General features: G+C 36.3%; 1 protein-coding gene across 1 annotated transcript; it reads left to right on the top strand.

Annotated features, from left to right (window-relative positions):
* The first annotated feature begins 16,311 nt into the window (after window positions 1-16,311).
* On the top strand, window positions 16,312-16,762 carry LOC114383172 (heavy metal-associated isoprenylated plant protein 21-like). Its single transcript, XM_028342782.1, has 2 exons — window positions 16,312-16,397; window positions 16,485-16,762. Exons 1-2 carry the CDS (start codon window positions 16,326-16,328, stop codon window positions 16,704-16,706), a joined length of 294 nt encoding a protein of 97 aa, XP_028198583.1. The 5' UTR covers window positions 16,312-16,325; the 3' UTR covers window positions 16,707-16,762.
* The last annotated feature ends 2,798 nt before the right edge of the window (window positions 16,763-19,560 follow it).

Here is a 19,560-nt window from a genome sequence, read left to right as displayed (position 1 = left end):
GTGCAGATGACAGAAAAAGCACTTCTGGTGGATGCTTCTATCTGGGCAACAATCTTATTTCATGGTTCAGCAAGAAGCAGAACTGTGTGTCCCTATCTACTGCAGAAGCAGAGTATATTGCAGCAGGAAGCAGCTGTTCACAACTAGTTTGGATGAAGCAGATGCTCAAGGAGTACAATGTCGAACAAGATGTCATGACATTGTACTGTGACAACATGAGTGCTATTAATATTTCAAAAAATCCTGTTCAACACAGCAGAACCAAGCACATTGACATTAGACATCACTATATTAGAGATCTTGTTGATGATAAAGTGATCACACTGAAGCATGTTGCCACTGAGGAACAAATAGCAGATATTTTCACAAAGGCATTGGATGCAAATCAGTTTGAAAAACTGAGGGGCAAGCTGGGCATTTGTCTGCTAGAGGATTTATAGCAATTACTGTCATCTGAATGTGCTCAAACGTTAATAGCACATTCACTACTGGGCCAAAACAGATTCGACCGTTGCTTCACACGCCCCTCTACATTCCTCATTCAAACTTATATTGTCGTGGTAATCCCGTCTTCAGCATTTCCCAACAGCTCTCAGAAATTCACGAAACCATTCCAAAGGCTCTGCTTCTCCATGGCTACCGCACCAAAAGAAACCTCAGCTCCTGGTTCACCCTCTGTACCATCATCCACCAAAGCACCATCAAACCAGGAACAACCTGAATTCCATATCCAACCCATACAAATGATTCCTGGTCAAGCTCCTGTCCCTGAAAAACTGGTTCCCAAACGACAACAGGGAATGAAGATTTCTGAAAACCCTAGCCTTGCAACAAGTCCTAGGGAAGTAGACACGGAGATGGACAAGAAAATCCGCAGTATTGTGAGTAACATTCTGAAAAATGCTTCTGTCCCTGATGCTGATGAAGATGTTCCAACATCTTCCACCCCGAATGTTTCTGTGCCTGATGCTGAGAAAGATGTTCCAACATCTTCCACTCCAAATGCTGAAGCCCTCCCTTCACCCAGTGAAGAGGAATCAACAGAAGAAGAAGATCAAGCCACAGAAGAGACCCCTGCACCAAGGGCACCAGAACCTGCTCCAGGTGACCTCATTGACCTAGAAGAAGTAGAATCTGATGAGGAACCCATTGCCAACAAGTTGGCACCTGGCATTGCAGAAAGGCTACAAAGCAGAAAAGGGAAAACTCCCATTACTAGGTCTGGTCGAATCAAAACTATGGCACAGAAGAAGAGCACTCCAATCACTCCTACCACAATCAGATGGAGCAAAGTTGCAATCCCTTCCAAGAAGAGGAAAGAAATTTCCTCATCTGATTCTGATTCTGATGTCGAACTAGATGTTCTCGACATCAAGCGGGCCAAGAAATCAGGGAAAAAGGTGCCTGGAAATGTCCCTGATGCACCATTGGACAACATTTCATTCCACTCCATTGGCAATGTTGAAAGGTGGAAATTTGTATATCAACGCAGACTTGCTGTTGAAAGAGAACTGGGAAGAGATGCCTTGGCTTGCAAGGAGATCATGGACCTCATCAAGGCTGCTGGACTACTGAAGACAGTCACCAAGTTGGGAGATTGCTATGAAAGCTTAGTCAGGGAATTCATTGTAAACATTCCCTCTGACATAACAAACAGAAAGAGTGATGATTATCAGAAAGTGTTTGTCAGAGGAAAATGTGTTAGATTCTCCCCTGCTGTAATCAACAAATACCTGGGCAGACCAACTGAAGGAGTGGTGGATATTGATGTTTCTGAGCATCAGATTGCCAAGGAAATCACTGCCAAACGAGTCCAGCATTGGCCAAAGAAAGGGAAGCTTTCTGCAGGGAAGCTAAGTGTGAAGTATGCAATCCTGCATAGGATTGGGGCTGCAAACTGGGTACCCACCAATCATACTTCCACTGTTGCCACAGGTTTGGGTAAATTTCTGTATGCTGTTGGAACCAAGTCCAAATTTAATTTTGGAAACTATATTTTTGATCAAACTGTTAAGCATTCAGAATCTTTTGCTGTCAAATTACCCATTGCCTTCCCAACTGTATTGTGTGGCATTATGTTGAGTCAACATCCCAATATCTTAAACAACATTGACTCTGTGATAAAGAGAGAATCTCCTCTATCCCTGCATTACAAACTGTTTGAGGGGACACATGTCCCAGACATTGTCTCGACATCAGGGAAAGCTGCTGCTTCAGGTGCTGTGTCTAAGGATGCTTTGATTGCTGAACTCAAGGACACATGCAAGGTGCTGGAAGCAACCATCAAGGCCACCACAGAGAAGAAAATGGAGTTGGAACGCCTGATCAAAAGGCTCTCAGACAGTGGCATTGAAGATCGAGAAGCAGTTGAGGAAGAAGAAGAAGCTGAGGAAGAAGAAGAAGCAGCCGAGGAAGAAGAAGATGCAGCAGAGGATACAGAATCAGATGATGATGATTCTGAGGCCACCCCATGATCATCAGACCTTTATTTTTTGCTTTTACTTTTACTAGTTATTGGTCTGTAATATTTGCACATTAATTTCATGCATCCTACTTTTGCCAAATTCTGTCTAAAAAGGGGGAGTAGTAGTATTAAATTAAATTAAATGCATGAGTTATGATTTTGAGTAGTAGGCTACGATGTATGCATGATTTTGAGTAGTAGGATACGATGTATGCATGATTCATGATTCTGAGGGGGAGTTGTATGTATATGAGGGGGAGTTGTATGTATATGATTTTGAGGGGGAGACTGCTGCTGCTGATGATGACTGATGTAAGCTACTGTAATTACGAGTAGCTGATAGAAGATGCTGCAGCTAGAGCATGGAGACAGGGGGAGCAGAAAGCTAATGTCACAAGAGATGTCTTGACATCCTGGAAACGACTTGCAACTTGTAGAATTTTGCTGTCGCCACTACAGATACCGCTGTGCTTGATTACTCTGATAATGAAAGTTGCTGATCCCACTTGCATAACTGCTCGTACCTGCTCAGGAAGTGTCTAAGTATCTAAGTATGTTTTAGACAAAATTTGCCAAAGGGGGAGATTGTTAGTGCTTAGCTCTACTGAGTGTTTAAAAGATTGGCTAAGATTTTGTTAAAACATAAGCACTTAGACAATGAAGGAAAGCTGGAGTTGCTGCACATGATGTCCAACGTTATGTCAAGGAATCAGATCGGGCTGCACAATGCACAAGGCAAGATAAAATGTCAAATGAAGAATTGAAGCTGCAGGATCCACGATGTCGAATACGATGTCCTGACATCCGGCTCGAAAATACTGGACACATAAATCTGTTATATCTTTAACAGAGTGTGCAGGATCCACGATGTCGGACACGATGTCCTGACATCCGGCCCGAAAATACTGGACACAGAAATCTGTTATATCTTTAACAGATTAATGTGCAGTTAGCAACAGATTTGGTGATCTATCTTTAGGAACGAATTAAAAGATAATTAAAGTTCGAATTACAAACTTGAATAGTTCGTTCAGAGATTAAAGATTAAAGATAAAAACTAAAAGATCAAACTGTATCTGTTAGATCTTTAAGTGCAGATTTTCAGGAAAATGATAGATCTCATCCAGCACAAGTAGTTGCAGCCCAGAAACGCACACTGCTATATAAACATGAAGGCTGCACGAGTTTTCTACCAAGTCTGGGATTGAAGAGTTATTTTGTGAGTTTTGGGACTTGAGTCTTTTGTGAGCCACCTTGATGTCACCCTAACATCAAGTGTTGGACCTGAGTGTGTAGAGTTGATCTCTATAGTGTGTGGAGTTGATCTCTATTGTTCAGAGAGTAATCTCTGGTGTGTATTCGAATTAATTGTAAACACGGGAGAGTGATTGAGAGGGAGTGAGAGGGGTTTCTCATATCTAAGAGTGGCTCTTAGGTAGAGATTGCACGGGTAGTGGTTAGGTGAGAAGGTTGTAAACAGTGGCTGTTAGATCTTCGAACTAACACTATTTTAGTGGATTTCCTCCCTGGCTTGGTAGCCCCCAGATGTAGGTGACGTTGCACCGAACTGGGTTAACAATTCTCTTGTGTCATTTACTTGTTTAATCTGTTCATACGGTCATATACAAGCTGCATGTTCTGAAGCGCGATGTCGTGACATCCTGTACGACATCTGTCCCCAGTATCAGAATTTCAACAATAATAATAGAACCTCAAAGAGAAGTGTGCTTGATCCTCAAGAGAAAACAAGGTTGGGGACTTAGCCTTCCATTAATCAATAGAGAACGAAATTATAGATTGAAGAACGAAATTTTATTGTTTAAACGAAAAGTCAGAACTGGAATTGCAAAAACAAAAAAAAAGGAAAGAGAAGAGAGGAGAAAGGGCTAAACTAGAACCTTGGTGCTGTTATATAGTTTTCCAACCCCAAAGCTTACAAATCTGTTTTAAATCCAAGCCCATAAATAAAATAGAATCAAATCTAGATAAGATAAGATAAGATCTAGATGAAATAATATCTAGATGAGATCAAATCTAAATAATATCTAGATAAGATAAAGTCTAGATAAGATAAAATTTTGTAGAATAAAGTAGTCTACCCTCTTCAAGTCCAAGCCCAATTTTGGATTCAAGCCCAATGCTTCATTAATTCCTGAAATTAGATTAAAAACATCAAATTAGCTGAATGGGCCCAAATAATAAAACTTCCTAATTAATTTGACAATTAAGATTAATCAGTACTTAAAATGGTGCAAAAAGGGTTAAGAAATAGGAGAAAATAATGGCACATCACATGTCTTTACTCAAATGATCAACTATCATTAACTCAGTGCTAACATGTTCAATGACCCCTTTATTTTCTTTAACACATTCTTTTATGGATAAATATTTAATGTCGATGTGCTAACTTCAACTTCCACTCTTGATGTTCTTAGCCATAAATACTACAACAGAGTTTTCATAGTACAACTTCAACAGCCTAGAGTCTACAACTCTAAACCCGAATATAAAACTCTTCAATCATGCAAGATAGCCATAAAAAAAGAAACAAACTCAGCCTCCATATTGGAAGTAGCAATCAAGGGCTGCTTTGCACTTCTCCAAGATACAACTCCACCAGCTAGCATAAAAATATAAATAGAAGTGGATTTCTTGGTATCAATGCAACCAACATAGTCTAAATTGGAGTAGCCAATCACCTTCAAATCATCAGTTTATCTGTACATGAGCATGTAGTCCTTTGTTCCTTGAAGATATCTCATTACCTTCTTTGCAACTTTCCAGTGGCCAACACTTGGATCACTCTGATATCTTTCCAAAACTCCAATAGCAAATGCAATGTTAGGTCTGGTTGATGTTTTTCGATAATTGAAAATAGATTTTTGATGTTTTTCTTGTGTTATTTGATTACTTGATTAATTTGGATGAGTTAAGGTATTGTGTGAGTTAGCCATGTTCGATCTGCTTGATGTGGATGTTGAGTTATGTGGACTTTTATTGACTTAGGTTGAAATTATGAGATTTCAAGTTTTACTTAAACATGTTCCACTAAAACCGCAATCCTGGATTCGTTACCCGTTGGATCGCTTTCTAATTTGGAATGTAGGCTTACAACCTGATTTTTCAGATTCTGACTGTTGGTATTTGCAATATAACATCTTGAGTATGAGATATGATATTTTGAATGAAGCAGTAAAATTTGAGTTGGATCAGCTTGCCCAGGCGAGTCAAATTTTGCCTGGGCGAGTGTTGCAGGCTACAAATACATCCAGGAGTGTAAAAGAGCCATTTCTTTCTCCTTCTCTTCTCCTAAACCCTCCCTCAACACCCCCAACCTCCTTCTCCACCACCATTGACCACCAGTGACTGCCACGAGCCGCCTTTGCTTGTTGTCAGACCACCGCACGGAGAAGAACAGTTTAATTGGAGTGGAATCTTTAAAACTCAACTCGAGGATTCAGTAGAGAATGAAGCCTCCAATCCTTCCTTCATGGTTTCTTCGAGGTAACTGTGGTTCTAAGCCTCCTCCTTGTTAGTTTGAGCCTATCTTTGCATCTTTTCTAACTTGGGAACCATTATTGGATGTTTTTACACTTCCTTTGAAAAACCCTTGAAAAAAAGACGTTGTAAAAGTTGCCTTTTTATAAAATAGACTTTGCTTTTGTAACATTTGTTGAACCCTGATCATAGTTGCGTGATTAAAAATTTAAAATGAGCTCTCTTTGATATGAATCTCAAAACACCGTTTTAGCCTCTTTTTAAATTGAATGGGTATTTGACCCCAAAAGTTAATATTAACCTTGTCTTTGAAATCTATAGTGAATTATCTTTGATTTGGTATATAGAGCTCTGTGTTTGGATGAATGGACATGAACATAAGAGATCTTAGAACAATGCTGCAAGGAACTAAGAGAGAGATATAGATAGGTGAGGGGAGTTTATTGTTTGTTTACAGCTTTTGATACCATAGTTGGGGTCAGGGAACCCAATTATGGGGATGTATGTGTAGAAGCAAAGCTTCATGATGAATGTGATTTAAAGGTGTTTTGATGATAACAATGATGACAACAAAAGATGATGACAAAGGTGATGAACAAAAAGCTCAAAGATCAAAGAACAACTCAAGAGAATCAAAGAACATCTCAAATGAATCAAGAACAAGTCAAGAGTTCAAGAATCAAGAAGAATTCAAGACTCAAGAAGAAAGCCTAGAATCAAGAATCAAGGATTCAAGATTCAAGATCTCAAGAATCAAGATCAAGATTCAAGACTCAAGATTCAAGAATGAAGAAAAGACTCAATCAAGATAAGTATTAAAAAGTTTTTTTAAAACTTTGAATAGCACATGAGTTTTTGACAAAACCTTTACCAAAGAGTTTTTACTCTCTGGTAATCAATTACCATATTGTTGTAATCGATTACCAGTGGCAAAATGAGTTTGAAAAAGTTTTCAAACTGAATTTACAACGTTCCAATTATTTTCAAAAGACTGTAATGGATTACAATTTTTTGGTAATCGATTACCAGTGCCCTTGAACGTTGAAATTCAAATTCAAATGTGAAGAGTCACATCCTTTCACTTAAAAGCCTTGTGTAACCGATTACACTAATTTGGTAATCGATTACCAGTGATTGTTTCTGATAAATCAAAAGATATAACTCTTCAAAAAGGTTTTTGACTTTTTCAAATTGGTTTTAAGCTTTTCTAAAATTTATAACTCTTCTAAATGGTCTTCTTGACCAGACATGAAGAGTCTATAAAAGCAAGACTTTGTTTTGCATTTCAAGTATCTTGAACACTTATTCATACAATCCTTTACAAGCCTTCAATCTCTTTGAACTTCTTCTTCTTCTATGTACCAAAAGCTTTCTAAAGTTTTCTAGTTTTCTAAACCTTGAAAACTTGTGCTATTCATCTTTTCATTCTCTTCTCCCTTTGCCAAAAAGAATTCGCCAAGGACTAACCACCTGAATTCTTTTTGTGTCTCTCTTCTCCTTTTTCCAAAAGAACAAAGGACTAACCGCCTGAATTCTTTTATGTCTCCCTTCTCCCTTGTCAAAGAATTCAAAACGACACAGTCTGAGAATTCTATTGATTCTTCCCATTCCCTAATACAAAAGTGTTCAAAGGACTAACCGCCTGAGAATTCTTTTGTATCCCCATTCACAAAGTATCAAAGGTTTAACAGCCTGAGATCTTTGTCTCAACACATTGGAGGGTACATCCTTTGTGGATCAAGTAGAGGGTACATCTACTTGGGTTTGACTAAGAACAAGAGAGGGTACATCTCTTGTGGATCAGTTCTAGTGGAGGGTACATCCACTAGGTTCAAAGAGAACAAGGGAGGGTACATCCCTTGTGGATCTTTGCTTGTAAAAGGATTTTTACATGGTTGAAAGAAATCTCAAGGACCGCAGGTCGCTTGGGGACTGGATGTAGACATGGGTTGTTGCCGAACCAGTATAAAAACTCTTGTGTGTTTGTTTCCTTCTTCCCTACTCTTTTACTTTCCGTTGTGCATTTAATTTCCTCTTTTACTTTCTGTTAAGTTTCTCTTCTACTCCTCATTCTCTTAACAATTTAGTAAAAGCCTTAAAAGAGTAATTTTTAATTGGTAAAAGTTTAGGAATAATTAATTCAACCCCCCCCTTCTTAATTATTCTGAGGCGATCCAACAGTATGTCTGTCCTTGTGCATGCTGGTTTTCAAGAAAAACTGTATTTTTAACTATTAGTTCCTAAGTTGTGGTTCTTTCTTGTTGGCGGTTTGCAAAAGGTAAAAACTATGGTTTAAAAGAACTTAAGATAAGTGTGATAAGCAAGAAGAAAGTATTATGTAATAACAAGATAAACTAGGCGAGACTAGTAAAGAAAATAAGTTATGTAAATAAGCAAGAAATTAAAGTGCAAGAGATGTAAACTAGGCGGATCCTAAGAGTGTTTGGATGACCTCATTTAAGGTTCCCAAAAAAGTACTCACTATCCTAAGGGAAAATTGCCTAAAATTATTACACACAAATGGAAGTAGGGTGACCTATTGGAGGCTCCCAACTTACTTCCAATGAAAGACCTTTTTGTTACAAAATTTGAAAGTAATGAAGGTAAATGTACAAGTGTCCAATTACAAATAAATTGCCAATTACAAAAAGGTCCTCAATTTTGGTGGCTACACTCTCTTTGGTGTTTCACTAAATTTGGAGTGCTTCTTAGTCCAATAGCTCTTAAGGTTGTTGGCCCCTTGCTTCTTGACTGAAATTCATCAATGGATGACACCAATTCTCATTTCCAATTCCCTATACGGCAACTCACAAACAAGGAAACATAGAGACAAGCAATAACCAAAGACCAAAAAATGAAATGAAAGCTAAACCAATAGAGTTTTAACAATACAAATTTTCAAGGATTATTCAACAATTAAAGCAATGAAAAGGACATAGAAGCAAGCTAGGACTCATAGAAACTTAGAATGACTCTAGAGTAGAGTAAAAAAACTAAAAAAAAAAACTCAAAAAACCTCTAGTTTTGGCACTTGTTTTCACACTAATTTTCAATTGAAATTTCAGAACTAAGATTGGCATAAAGTAGGCACCAATTATATAACAAATTTTGAGCCAAACAACAAGCACACTTCCCTTTCACTTTTTTTTCCTGGATACTGATTTTTCTACCAACTTGTTTGATTTCTCGTATTTTTTCCTTTTCTCCAAATCACTTGGTTCTTTTTTTCTAATTTATTTTCCAGATCTCTAGAAAATTCAGTAAAAATTTAAGCTCAAAATTCATAGTGACCAATTCCCAATAATTTTTACAAGTTCGTATGTCCAAGCAGCCAACACCAGCGATTTCAGACTTCGAATTTTTTTAAGCATGGTATATTGATAGCCTTGGGTTTACTTTCAACCTTCCTATGTATGTTGAACTCACTAGGCTTGTTTACCCCAGTTTTAGGAGTTCAATATTCACTTAGGATCAAAATTTCAGACAGCAATTTAATCACCAAAACTCAAATTCATAATAGACACAATCATAAGGAAACCTAAAAGTTCAAGAAAAGGTTCACAATCAAAGACTTAAAAATTTTGCATGAACATCTTAAGGACTAATTAACATGCAAGATTTGACTCAAATCAACTAATAGGCTAAAAGAATTTCATACACTCATGAACAAATGAGTTAGACAAAGAACAAGAAAAATAAAATTCAGCACAACATAAGAAATCTTATGTGACAAGTTTCATGACTAGACATGACTTCTTTGACAAAACTACAATAGGTGAACAAGTCACTCTAGATTTTTGAGGTTTTTTTCTACTTTAATGTTTTTGTAAGAATTTTATGGTTTAGGTTTCAGCCAATAAAATTGCAAGACAAAACTCAAAGGAACCTAAACTCAACACAATTCATGGTTCAAGAACAAGAACAAGAAATTTGAACCATAGAAAATCAAATCTAGCTTCTATAGCAAGTTTAATCGGTGTAAATTCTAAAGAATCATGTTAACAAAATTTAGCACAAGACATGTGAGGAGATACATGGAGAAAAATGAAGAAACAACAATGGAGGAGAAGGTAAAGCTGAAAATTAATGGAGGTTTAAGGAGAACCTACTTGAAGCTCTTGTGCTCTAATACCACTTGATGGAAGCTTACTTGTGAAGCTTCTATGGAGGCTGGATCTTTGAAACTTCCTTGAGAAGCTTCCTTGAGAAGATTCCTAGAGAAGCTAGAGCTTAGCTACACACACCCCTCTTATAGCTAAGCTCACCTCCTTGAGATGAGAAGCTAGAGCTTAGCTACACACACCCCTTATAATAGCTAAGCTCACCCCCATGCCAAAATACATGAAAATACAAAAAAGTCCCTACTACAAAGACTACTCAAAATGCCCTGAAATACAAGGCTAAAACCCTATACTACTAGAATGGCCAAAATACAAGACCCAAAAGAAGGAAAAACTTATTCTAATATTTAAAAAGAAGAGTGGACCCAACCTTGGCCCATGGGCTCAGAAATCTATCCTGAGGTACTTGAGAACCCTAGGGCCTTCTTTACCAGCTCTAGCCCAATCCTCTTGGAGTCTTCTATCCAATACCCTTGAGGGGTAGGATTGCATCAAAATAGAAGGCCTATTTACAGAGTTTCCTTCAGGAAAGAGAGAGTTTGATGAGGCCATAATTATTCTTGAAGCGTTTAAGCCTTATACAAGAATCCTGCTCTAATACCACTTGATATCTAAATGGCCTCAATGAACTCAAGAAGGGAGGAGGGTGAATTGAATTTATAAAATTTTTCTTTGTTAATACACTCAAATTCCTTTTTATATGATAATCTATCAAAAACCTTGATTAAAAAGAGAAAAAGCAAGTGATTAAGATCTCTACCAATTAAATGAATACAATAAATTTACAATAAAAGTAAAGAAATAAGGGAAATAATGAATAGTTATAGGAAAAATTTGTGTAAAAAATTGGGGTGATTCCCAAAAGATATAACTCTTCAAAACACACTTTTTGGTGCAATTTCAAATTTAAAATTTTAAAAAAAACTTTTATATCGTTGCTTCTGGTAATCTATTACATGATGTGGTAATCAATTACATTGATTCCAGAACTTGAAAAACAATTTTAATGCTTTTAAAAGAAACTTGAAGACTTGATTTAAATTAATCAAATGGCCAAATATTCTTATTGCAAAAGCCTTTTAGCAATTTAACCTAATTCTTTATGTTACTTTGTTTTTCCTTTTTTTTCTTTTTCTTTTTGGCATGATCAAAACCTACAACATTACATAACCACACAATCAACATCTTTGTTATCTTGTAGTGACAGCAGAGCTTTGGTCGCCTTTATTGAACTTCACTGAAAGTATCCATTACGGGATTAAAGCTTACCTTTGATTTGCTTGTTGTCTAACAAACTACAACGTGTCTCTTCCTTGTGGAAAGAGAAGAATAACAATACAGACAACTACATGTCCACTCTTCTTCAGCAAAAACGACCTCTGAGGAATATTCTTGTGAATTCTTCTTTTCCCTTCTTTCTTGTCCGTCTTACTCAAAATTTAAATGTTAACAATTCAAAATAAGAGAGGCAAAATGAATTTACTAAACTTGAGTTTGTGCCCTTCGCTTTGTGGCTAACATGAGTCCAGTACATAGACAGACGTCACTTACACTTAGCATAAAACACTTTGATGTAGTTCCATGTGGAGCTTGTAGGCCTTGGATCTTCTTCATTAATGGAGTCCTTTGCTTCTTAAAGATGAATGGTTTGGAATTGGAGATGGAAGAAAGATGATTGGAGACGCCACTTCAAGGAGAAGATGAGTCAAGAAGAAGCTCACCACCATAGGAAGCCATGGATAAAAGCTTGAAGGTAGGAGAAGATGAGTCGAGGGAGAGGGAGAGAAGGTGCATGAAATTTTATGCCTCAAAAGAGGTCTGAACTTTGAAGTGTAATTCTCAAATGATCAAAGTTCAAAAAATGCACACACATGGCCTCTATTTATGGCCTAAGTGTCACATAAAATTGGAGGGAAATTCAAATTTCACTTGAATTTGAAATTGAATTTGTGGAGCCAAATTTTGGAGCCAAAATTTCACTAATTAGGATTAGTGAATTTTAGCTATGTTTCAGCCCACTAATCCATGATCAAGTCCAAGATTCTCCACTAAGTGTGCTTAGGTGTCATGAGGCATATAAAGCATGAAGGACATGCACAAAGTGTGACTATATGATGTGGCAATGGGGTGTAGCAAGCAAATGCTCAGCTCCCCCTCTAAAATTGAATTGGATTGAGCTTCTCCCAATTCAATTAAATTTATTTCCAATCACACACCTCAAATATTCACTTAATGCATGTGAAATTACAAAACTACCCCTAATACAAAAACTAGTCTAGGTGCCCTAAAATATAAGGGCTGAAAAATCTTACATTTCTAGGGTACCTTACCTATATTATGGAGCCCTAAATACAAGGCCCAAAAATAATGAAACCTTAATCTAATATGTACAAAGATAAGCGGGCTCATACTTAGCCCATGGGCCCAAAATCTATCCTAAGGCTCATGAGAACTGATGTAGCTCTAAGTGGAGCTTGTAGGCCTTGGATCTTCTTCATCAATGGAGTCCTTTGCTCCTTGAAGTTTAATGGCAGCATAATGGAGAAGGAGAAAGATGATTGGAGACGCCACTTCAAGGAGAAGATGAGTCTAGAAGAAGCTCACCACCATAGGAAGCCATGGATAAGAGCTTGAAGGTAGGAGAAGATGAATAGAGGGAGAGGGAGAGAAGGAGCACGAAATTTTGTGCATCAAAAGAGGTCTGAACTTTGAAGTTTAATTCTCAAATGATCAAAGTTGAAAAAAAATGCACACACATGACCTCTATTTATAGCCCAAGTCTCACAAAATTGGAGGGAAATTTGAATTTTAATTTAAATTTCACTTGAATTTGAAATTGAATTTGTGGAGCCAAATTTTGGAGCTAAAATTTCACTAATTATGATTAGTGAATTTCAGTTATGGTTCAGCCCACCAATCCAAGATCAATTCCAAGATTCTCCACTAAGTGTGCTTAGGTGTCATGAGGCATGTAAAGCTTGAAAGACATGCACAAAGTGTGACTATATGATGTGGCAATAGGGTGTAGTAAGCAAATGCTCACCTCCCCCTCTAAAATTTAATTGGATTAGGCTTCTACCAATTCAATTAAATTTATTTCCCAACACACACATCAAATATTCACTTAGTGCATGTGAAATTACAAAACTATCCCTAATACAAAAACTAGTCTAGGTGCCCTAAAATACAAGGGCTGAAAAATCCTATATTTCTAGGGTACCCTACCTACGTTATGGAGCCCTAAATACAAGGACCAGATATAATGACATCCTAATCTAATATGTACAAAGATAATTGAACCCAACCTTGGCCCATGGGCTCATGAATCTACCCTGAGGTTCATGAGAACTCTACGACCTTCTTCAACAGCTCTAGCCCAATCCTCTTAGTGCCTCTTGCTCATGGCTCTAGTGATTGATCCCTTCCTAGGTAGGATTGCATCAAGAACCCTAGGGCCTTCTCTTGTATCTTTGGCCCATTCTTCTTGGAGTCTTCTATCCAATGCCCTTGCGGGGTAAGATTGCATCACACTTTATGCAAGTGAATAAGTCCATTGGACTTGACCAAAAAGAACACAGTGTACAAACATTGATTTTCGCTAGGGTATGGTTGCTAGTTTATAATAACGCATTGGACATTGGATATTACTCTTAGTAAAACAGATTTCCACTGTGAATGGACACAAACTAATAAGAGCATTAAGATAGAGAATTATTACCATGTTTGCTGACAAGTTCCACATTTAAGTTATTTTTAGGATTAAAATGTTCCCTTAAATCTAGTTTTTTTTATATATTGTACATTTACTAATGTTTTTGTTAAAATATGGAATATTCATCCATAATTCTGTAGGTTTTGATGGTTGTTTGTTGGATCCAGAAACCAACACTTTTCCTCCCGCCTGCATGCCACGTCAAGTTTTTAGCATCATCTCCATTAGCAAAAAAGCGCTTAAACCTTGGTATTATTGGAAGATACCAACAAACCTTTGTTGGACGAGTGTTATTAGGGGAAATATCATCAACGAAGTCGTCAGTGTTGGCCTTGTAGCGTGATACACCACAGGTAGGGCAATTACGCATCTCTGCAAACTCATTTATGTACAAAATGCAATCATTTGGGCATGCGTGGATTTTCTGGTACGACATTCCCACTGGACATAAAATCTTCTTTGCCTCATATTGACTCTTTGGCAACGTGTTTTGTTCAGGAAGCAATTTTTTTAGCAGGACCAGCAATTCGGTGAAGCTTTTATCACTCCAGCCAAATCGTGCCTTTAAGTTTACCAGAGCTAATACCGCTGACAACCTTGTGAAAGCTGTGCACCCTGGATACAAAGGCATCTTCGAATCATTTTCTATTTTGTCATACAAAGGAGCATGTGCTTGTTGAAATCCGTCTTGTCCCAAATCGCGAATCATGTCTTCTATACGGTTTCCCATGTCCACATCAACTGGGTTATTCTGAGAGCTTGATGGGTTCTCTAGCAATTCCCCATGCCATATTCACCTTGTGTAAGTTGGAGTGATCCCGTGACATATAAGATGTGTTCTTATCTCAGCTATTACGTGGTGTCTCCCATTCCCACATTTCAAACATGGACAAAAATATTTACCCCGCAAACATGGTGCATTCAATTCAGTAAATTGGAGGAATTGTTCAACTCCCTTCTCATACTCATCACTGATGCGTGATGCTTGCATCCAACTTCAATCCATGATTTCCCTTTGCTGTCATACATTATCATCTTATGTAACATGCATGTAAACCTCACTTGTTTCATTAGAGGTGTGGCCCTATCCCATTCAAGAAGACGTCTTTTATTAGTAGACTAATACGTATATGCTATTTGCCTTTTCTAAATTTGTTGAAATTTCGGCAACATTTCAGCTATGTCTCCAAGTACACGAGATGAAAGCAGGTGCATGTATTCATGCAACGCATTCAAGTATGCACTCGGAGAACAAAGTGAAATGTAGTATAACAAAATTTCAACAAATTTAAGAAAAGACAAACAACATATAAGTATTAATCTACTATAAAAGATTGTTCTCTCAAACTGTCCAAACGGACAATTCAAGATTCCATACAACGATTAATCCAAACTATCCGTATTAATCGTTGTATAAAATCTCAAACGGGAATCTAGGATCACTCAAAATGCACATAATTGCTTATGTAACACAAAATTTATATATAAATAACCATGAAATTATCATTGCTGAGTCAAACAAATACATACCACAGAAGTTCGGTCAACAACAACAAGTATGGGTGGGATCACAGCAGTGGCAAACCAAAAGACAACTCCAAAACTCCGATGCTTGTGAAACAATAATTAACTTCGTAACTTTTTGCTCGAACTTGACCTACAACAAACGAAATTTGTAGCATATTCAAAGTCATTGTTAGTAATTGAAGTTGGATTGTAGTTGTTTTCAAAACCAACATAAAATGGGAACCACAACCAGCAAATTCATTGTTAGCTTTGACTAAAATTTATTGTTTCCAACTGTGTCTAAATCTTCAACGGGTTCAAAGTATAATTCCCATGCTTATCAAGGGGCCACAACCAACAAATTCATTTGTGTTACATAATAATAATATATTCATTTCAAAATGTAGCTCAAATGATGGGTTTTTCGGTCAAAATTGCAAATGAGAGAATTATAATATATTCATTTCTAGATATAAGACTCTTTTTATATTTATTTGTCTCATTTTTATAAGATTTTTTTTAAGTTATCTTTTATATTACTTAGCTTTTAATTAGAATACCCTTAATTACTTTACGATAATTAAATATTATGAATTGTTCTTTATTTTTCTTTTTACTTTTTAGTGTGTTTTTGAAAAATATTAAAAGAAAAAAATAAAATTCTTATGAACACGAAATAAGATATTGAACCATTCAATATATAACACAGTGATTATAATCATATAATAAAAGGCATTATTGGAGCAATTTGTTAGTGAACTGTGGAAAAGTAAAGCATAATGATTGTACAAAACTGAAAGACAAAATAAATATAAAGATTCTAAAAAAAGTCAATAAAACATAGCATAATTGGTGATCTTTTACGAGCAAATGTCCCCTGTAATAATTACAGTTTATAATATAATTATCAAGAAACCTACTTTTGCGCCTTAATTAGTCCTCTGAATCTTTTAGAGACTCCCCTACATAAACACCATTCATGAATCACACTCTCACTATCTGGCTTTGGTTTGATTTCTAGAAAATGGATGCACTAGATTACCTCTCCAACTTTTGCACTGTAACCAGCACTAGGACCAAGCAGAAAGCAATGCAGGTAAGAATGAAGTATATATAGAGAGAGAGGCAATAGTGAATTCTATAATTAATTGTATGATTCCTTCAGATATATATTATGTTGCAGACAACAGAGATAAAAGTGAGAATGGACTGCGATGGTTGCGAAAGAAGAGTGAGAAATGCAGTGAGTTCAATAAAAGGAGTGAAATCTGTGGAGGTGAACAGAAAGGAGAGCAGGGTGGTAGTGAGAGGATATGTGGATCCAAAGAAGGTGCTGAAGAGGGTAAGGAGCACAGGGAAAGTAAGAGCTCAGTTTTGGCCATATGTTGAACAACATCTGGTCTAGTGTGCTTTTCTTTGCTCTTTGTTCTTCTCTTAATTAATAAATTATTCTTTTATAAATGCCATTCCCCTTTGGTGGCAACCCTGTTTGCACTGCTGCAGGGTTGGCTAAATGACGAATTTCCTTCTCTTAAAAGTATGATGCAAAGACAGCTTGAAGCTGAAAATGAGAGCATTGGTTTTATTTATCAAGAAAAAAACATAAGTGGAATCAGAATATAGAATCACATTCCGAAATCCCATCTCCCAAACCAGCTGAAGACCTTTGAAAATACCCATTAGTTTAGCTTGAACTACCTCATCTCCATGAAGATAAGGTACAATAGTATTTTGTGTCTATTTAATTATCTCCTCCCTATCTCATCTATACCTAACAAATTTACAATATTATTTTATTTCTATTCTATTTTTCACCCATTTATCTTAAATCAAACAACAAAACATATAATTTTATTTATACTTTATTCTGCCCTTTTCAAATTATATCTCCTATTTTTGCCTATTCTATTTTTCTCTTCTAAACCAAATACAACATTAAAGTGATGCAAATCAACTCATCACGCATAGGTGACCACTTTGAAGAAAAAATCAATTGAAAATGTTGGTAATTGACAGCAAGTTAACCTAGCCGAATTTAGAGTTCTTAACTGCATAAAGGACTAAAAGCATTTTTCAAAATTGAAGACTAAAAATCATTTAAATTTGAGAGACCAAAAACAAAATGACCTAATTTAAAGGACAAAACATATTTAAGCCAAGGATTTATAATCACTTAAATTTTATGTTTGTTATGTCAGTCTGCAGAGTAACAAGTTCACAGAACTAAATTACGCCTTTGACTGCAGAGTAACAAGGCTGGTATATGCAACGCCATCCATTTCATCCACAAACAAGTTTACATCATTGTTTATCTCTGTGTTGAGTTACGCCTGCCCACCTTAATTTGTTTTATTAATTAATTAAGGTTAAATTAATTGGGAATGAAATGGACTTTGATGTTCAGCCTAAGGACATCGCAAATTCCCAATCATTGGCATGTGTGGCAAATGAACTTTGATGTTCAGCCTTTGACTGTACTAGAGGCATTCTGTTTAAATGTTTAAGAGTACACGTAGAAAAGCAAAAAGGATTGGTATGGGACAAAGAAAAAAAAGGATTTAAGAGTATACTTAAAGTTTAAATTTTCAAAATCTAATAAAAGTTACTACTATTGCTAAACAAGATAATCCTGTCCTAAAATGCGCCCGCCATGGTTACCAAATCACACAAAGTAGAAACTTCGTACTCTTTTCTTAGCTGTCACTCCCCATCCTCTTTCTAAATCCCCTATTAATTGACCACTTCCTTCGTACTCTCTCCACATCCTCTAACACACACTCTTTCCCAAACTCAATTCAACAGCACCCACCACCTCCTCATATCTACTTAAACTGCATAAATTAAGCAACCACATTCATATAGATGAAAAATGCTACACATATCTTGGATGAAAAATGCATAAATTATTGAATGCTAATATACACCAATTAATATAGATATTAGTATTCATGAAATACTGGCAAGCAAACACCATTAAAAAGCACATTCCATAAGTAAGCATATATGGCCAATAAACAAAGCATACATTTATGTAAATGTCTTAGAATTTTTCTCAAGGTGAATATTCTATGGAAAAAATCATATCATCATTAAGCTCAATCTAGTATTGAAACTCCTCCGCATACCAAGATGCAATATTCTCAACTAAAACTGCATCAGAGACATGATAAGGCACCCACCTTGTTCCCAATGACAGGAGAATTGTCAGCAAACCATGTATCCTGCCTCTCAGATTGGCAGTGAGCAAAACATGAATTTATGAACAATCCATTCTGAGGTGATCTTTGAGAAGCCTTTAATAGCATTCAGCATTTGATTCCTGAATCCTGCATTAGATACATGGAAATGACTTGTTACAGTAATTTACTGAAGACATATTTGTACTTCTTGTGCTCTTATAGACTTAATAATTCTTGAAATCACCACATTTTCTTTTGCTTTATAAATGTTTGCTGACCAATACACTTTTTGGATCTTATTGTAGACTCACTTGTGACTTATTAAACGTGATTCACGTTAGGTGAAACCCTGTCTTACCTTACTCGCGAGTAATCCCTTGAAGTTAGTTGTTACACTCTCTTTACCTTTTAGCATATAGGCAGAGTCTATGATTTATATACTTTTTATACATGATAAGAAGAGGAAATGGTGCCTTAGTTTAGTATAGAATCCAAAAGAACACTAATAAAAAACTTACAATTACCTATTAAAGAATACGAGTGAGAAGTCAATGATATACAACAGCAATAAGAAATTCCATAATTACATTAGTATAATGCCATGTTGGTAGTTTTATTCTCAATTTACAGAAGAAAAAAACAGTAGCGGGTGTATGTTTGTGTCAACTGAGATTGTTCTGAGTTTGAGATCAAATGTATACTATATACATACATATATTACATGTTTATGCAAAGTAATTAATTGTTTTTGTTAGAAACTACAGCTAATCATACTTGAGCCGGATAATGAACAACAAAGTCTCTATCTAAGAATTTAACTAACTGGACATACAGGTCTCAAATTCAAAACTACTTAAGCTAATTTGCACAGTTAGTAATTAATTAGCACCTTTGTTAAATTTAGCACACTAATTCTCAAAAAGAAAGCTGTGTGTTTGAATTTTCGGAATTCTTATCCTCTTTGGGAAGTATGCCAGTACTAACCAATCCACTTGAGAGACTATAAAAGAGAAAAAGTGACTCTGCAGCAACAGCAAGTTAAAAACATGACACAACTAGCTGTACTTTAGGAAACACCAT

This window comes from Glycine soja, chromosome 14, assembly GCF_004193775.1.
Source record: "Glycine soja cultivar W05 chromosome 14, ASM419377v2, whole genome shotgun sequence".
Taxonomy (NCBI): domain Eukaryota; kingdom Viridiplantae; phylum Streptophyta; class Magnoliopsida; order Fabales; family Fabaceae; genus Glycine; species Glycine soja.
This window is presented reverse-complemented; position numbering and strand designations above follow the sequence as displayed.

Coding starts and splice junctions, on each gene's coding strand:
- LOC114383172 (XM_028342782.1), top strand. CDS start 16,326: ATGGATGCACTAGATTACCTCTCCAACTTTTGCACTGTAACCAGCACT. Junction 16,398..16,484: donor CCAAGCAGAAAGCAATGCAG/GTAAGAATGAAG, acceptor ATTATGTTGCAG/ACAACAGAGATAAAAGTGAG.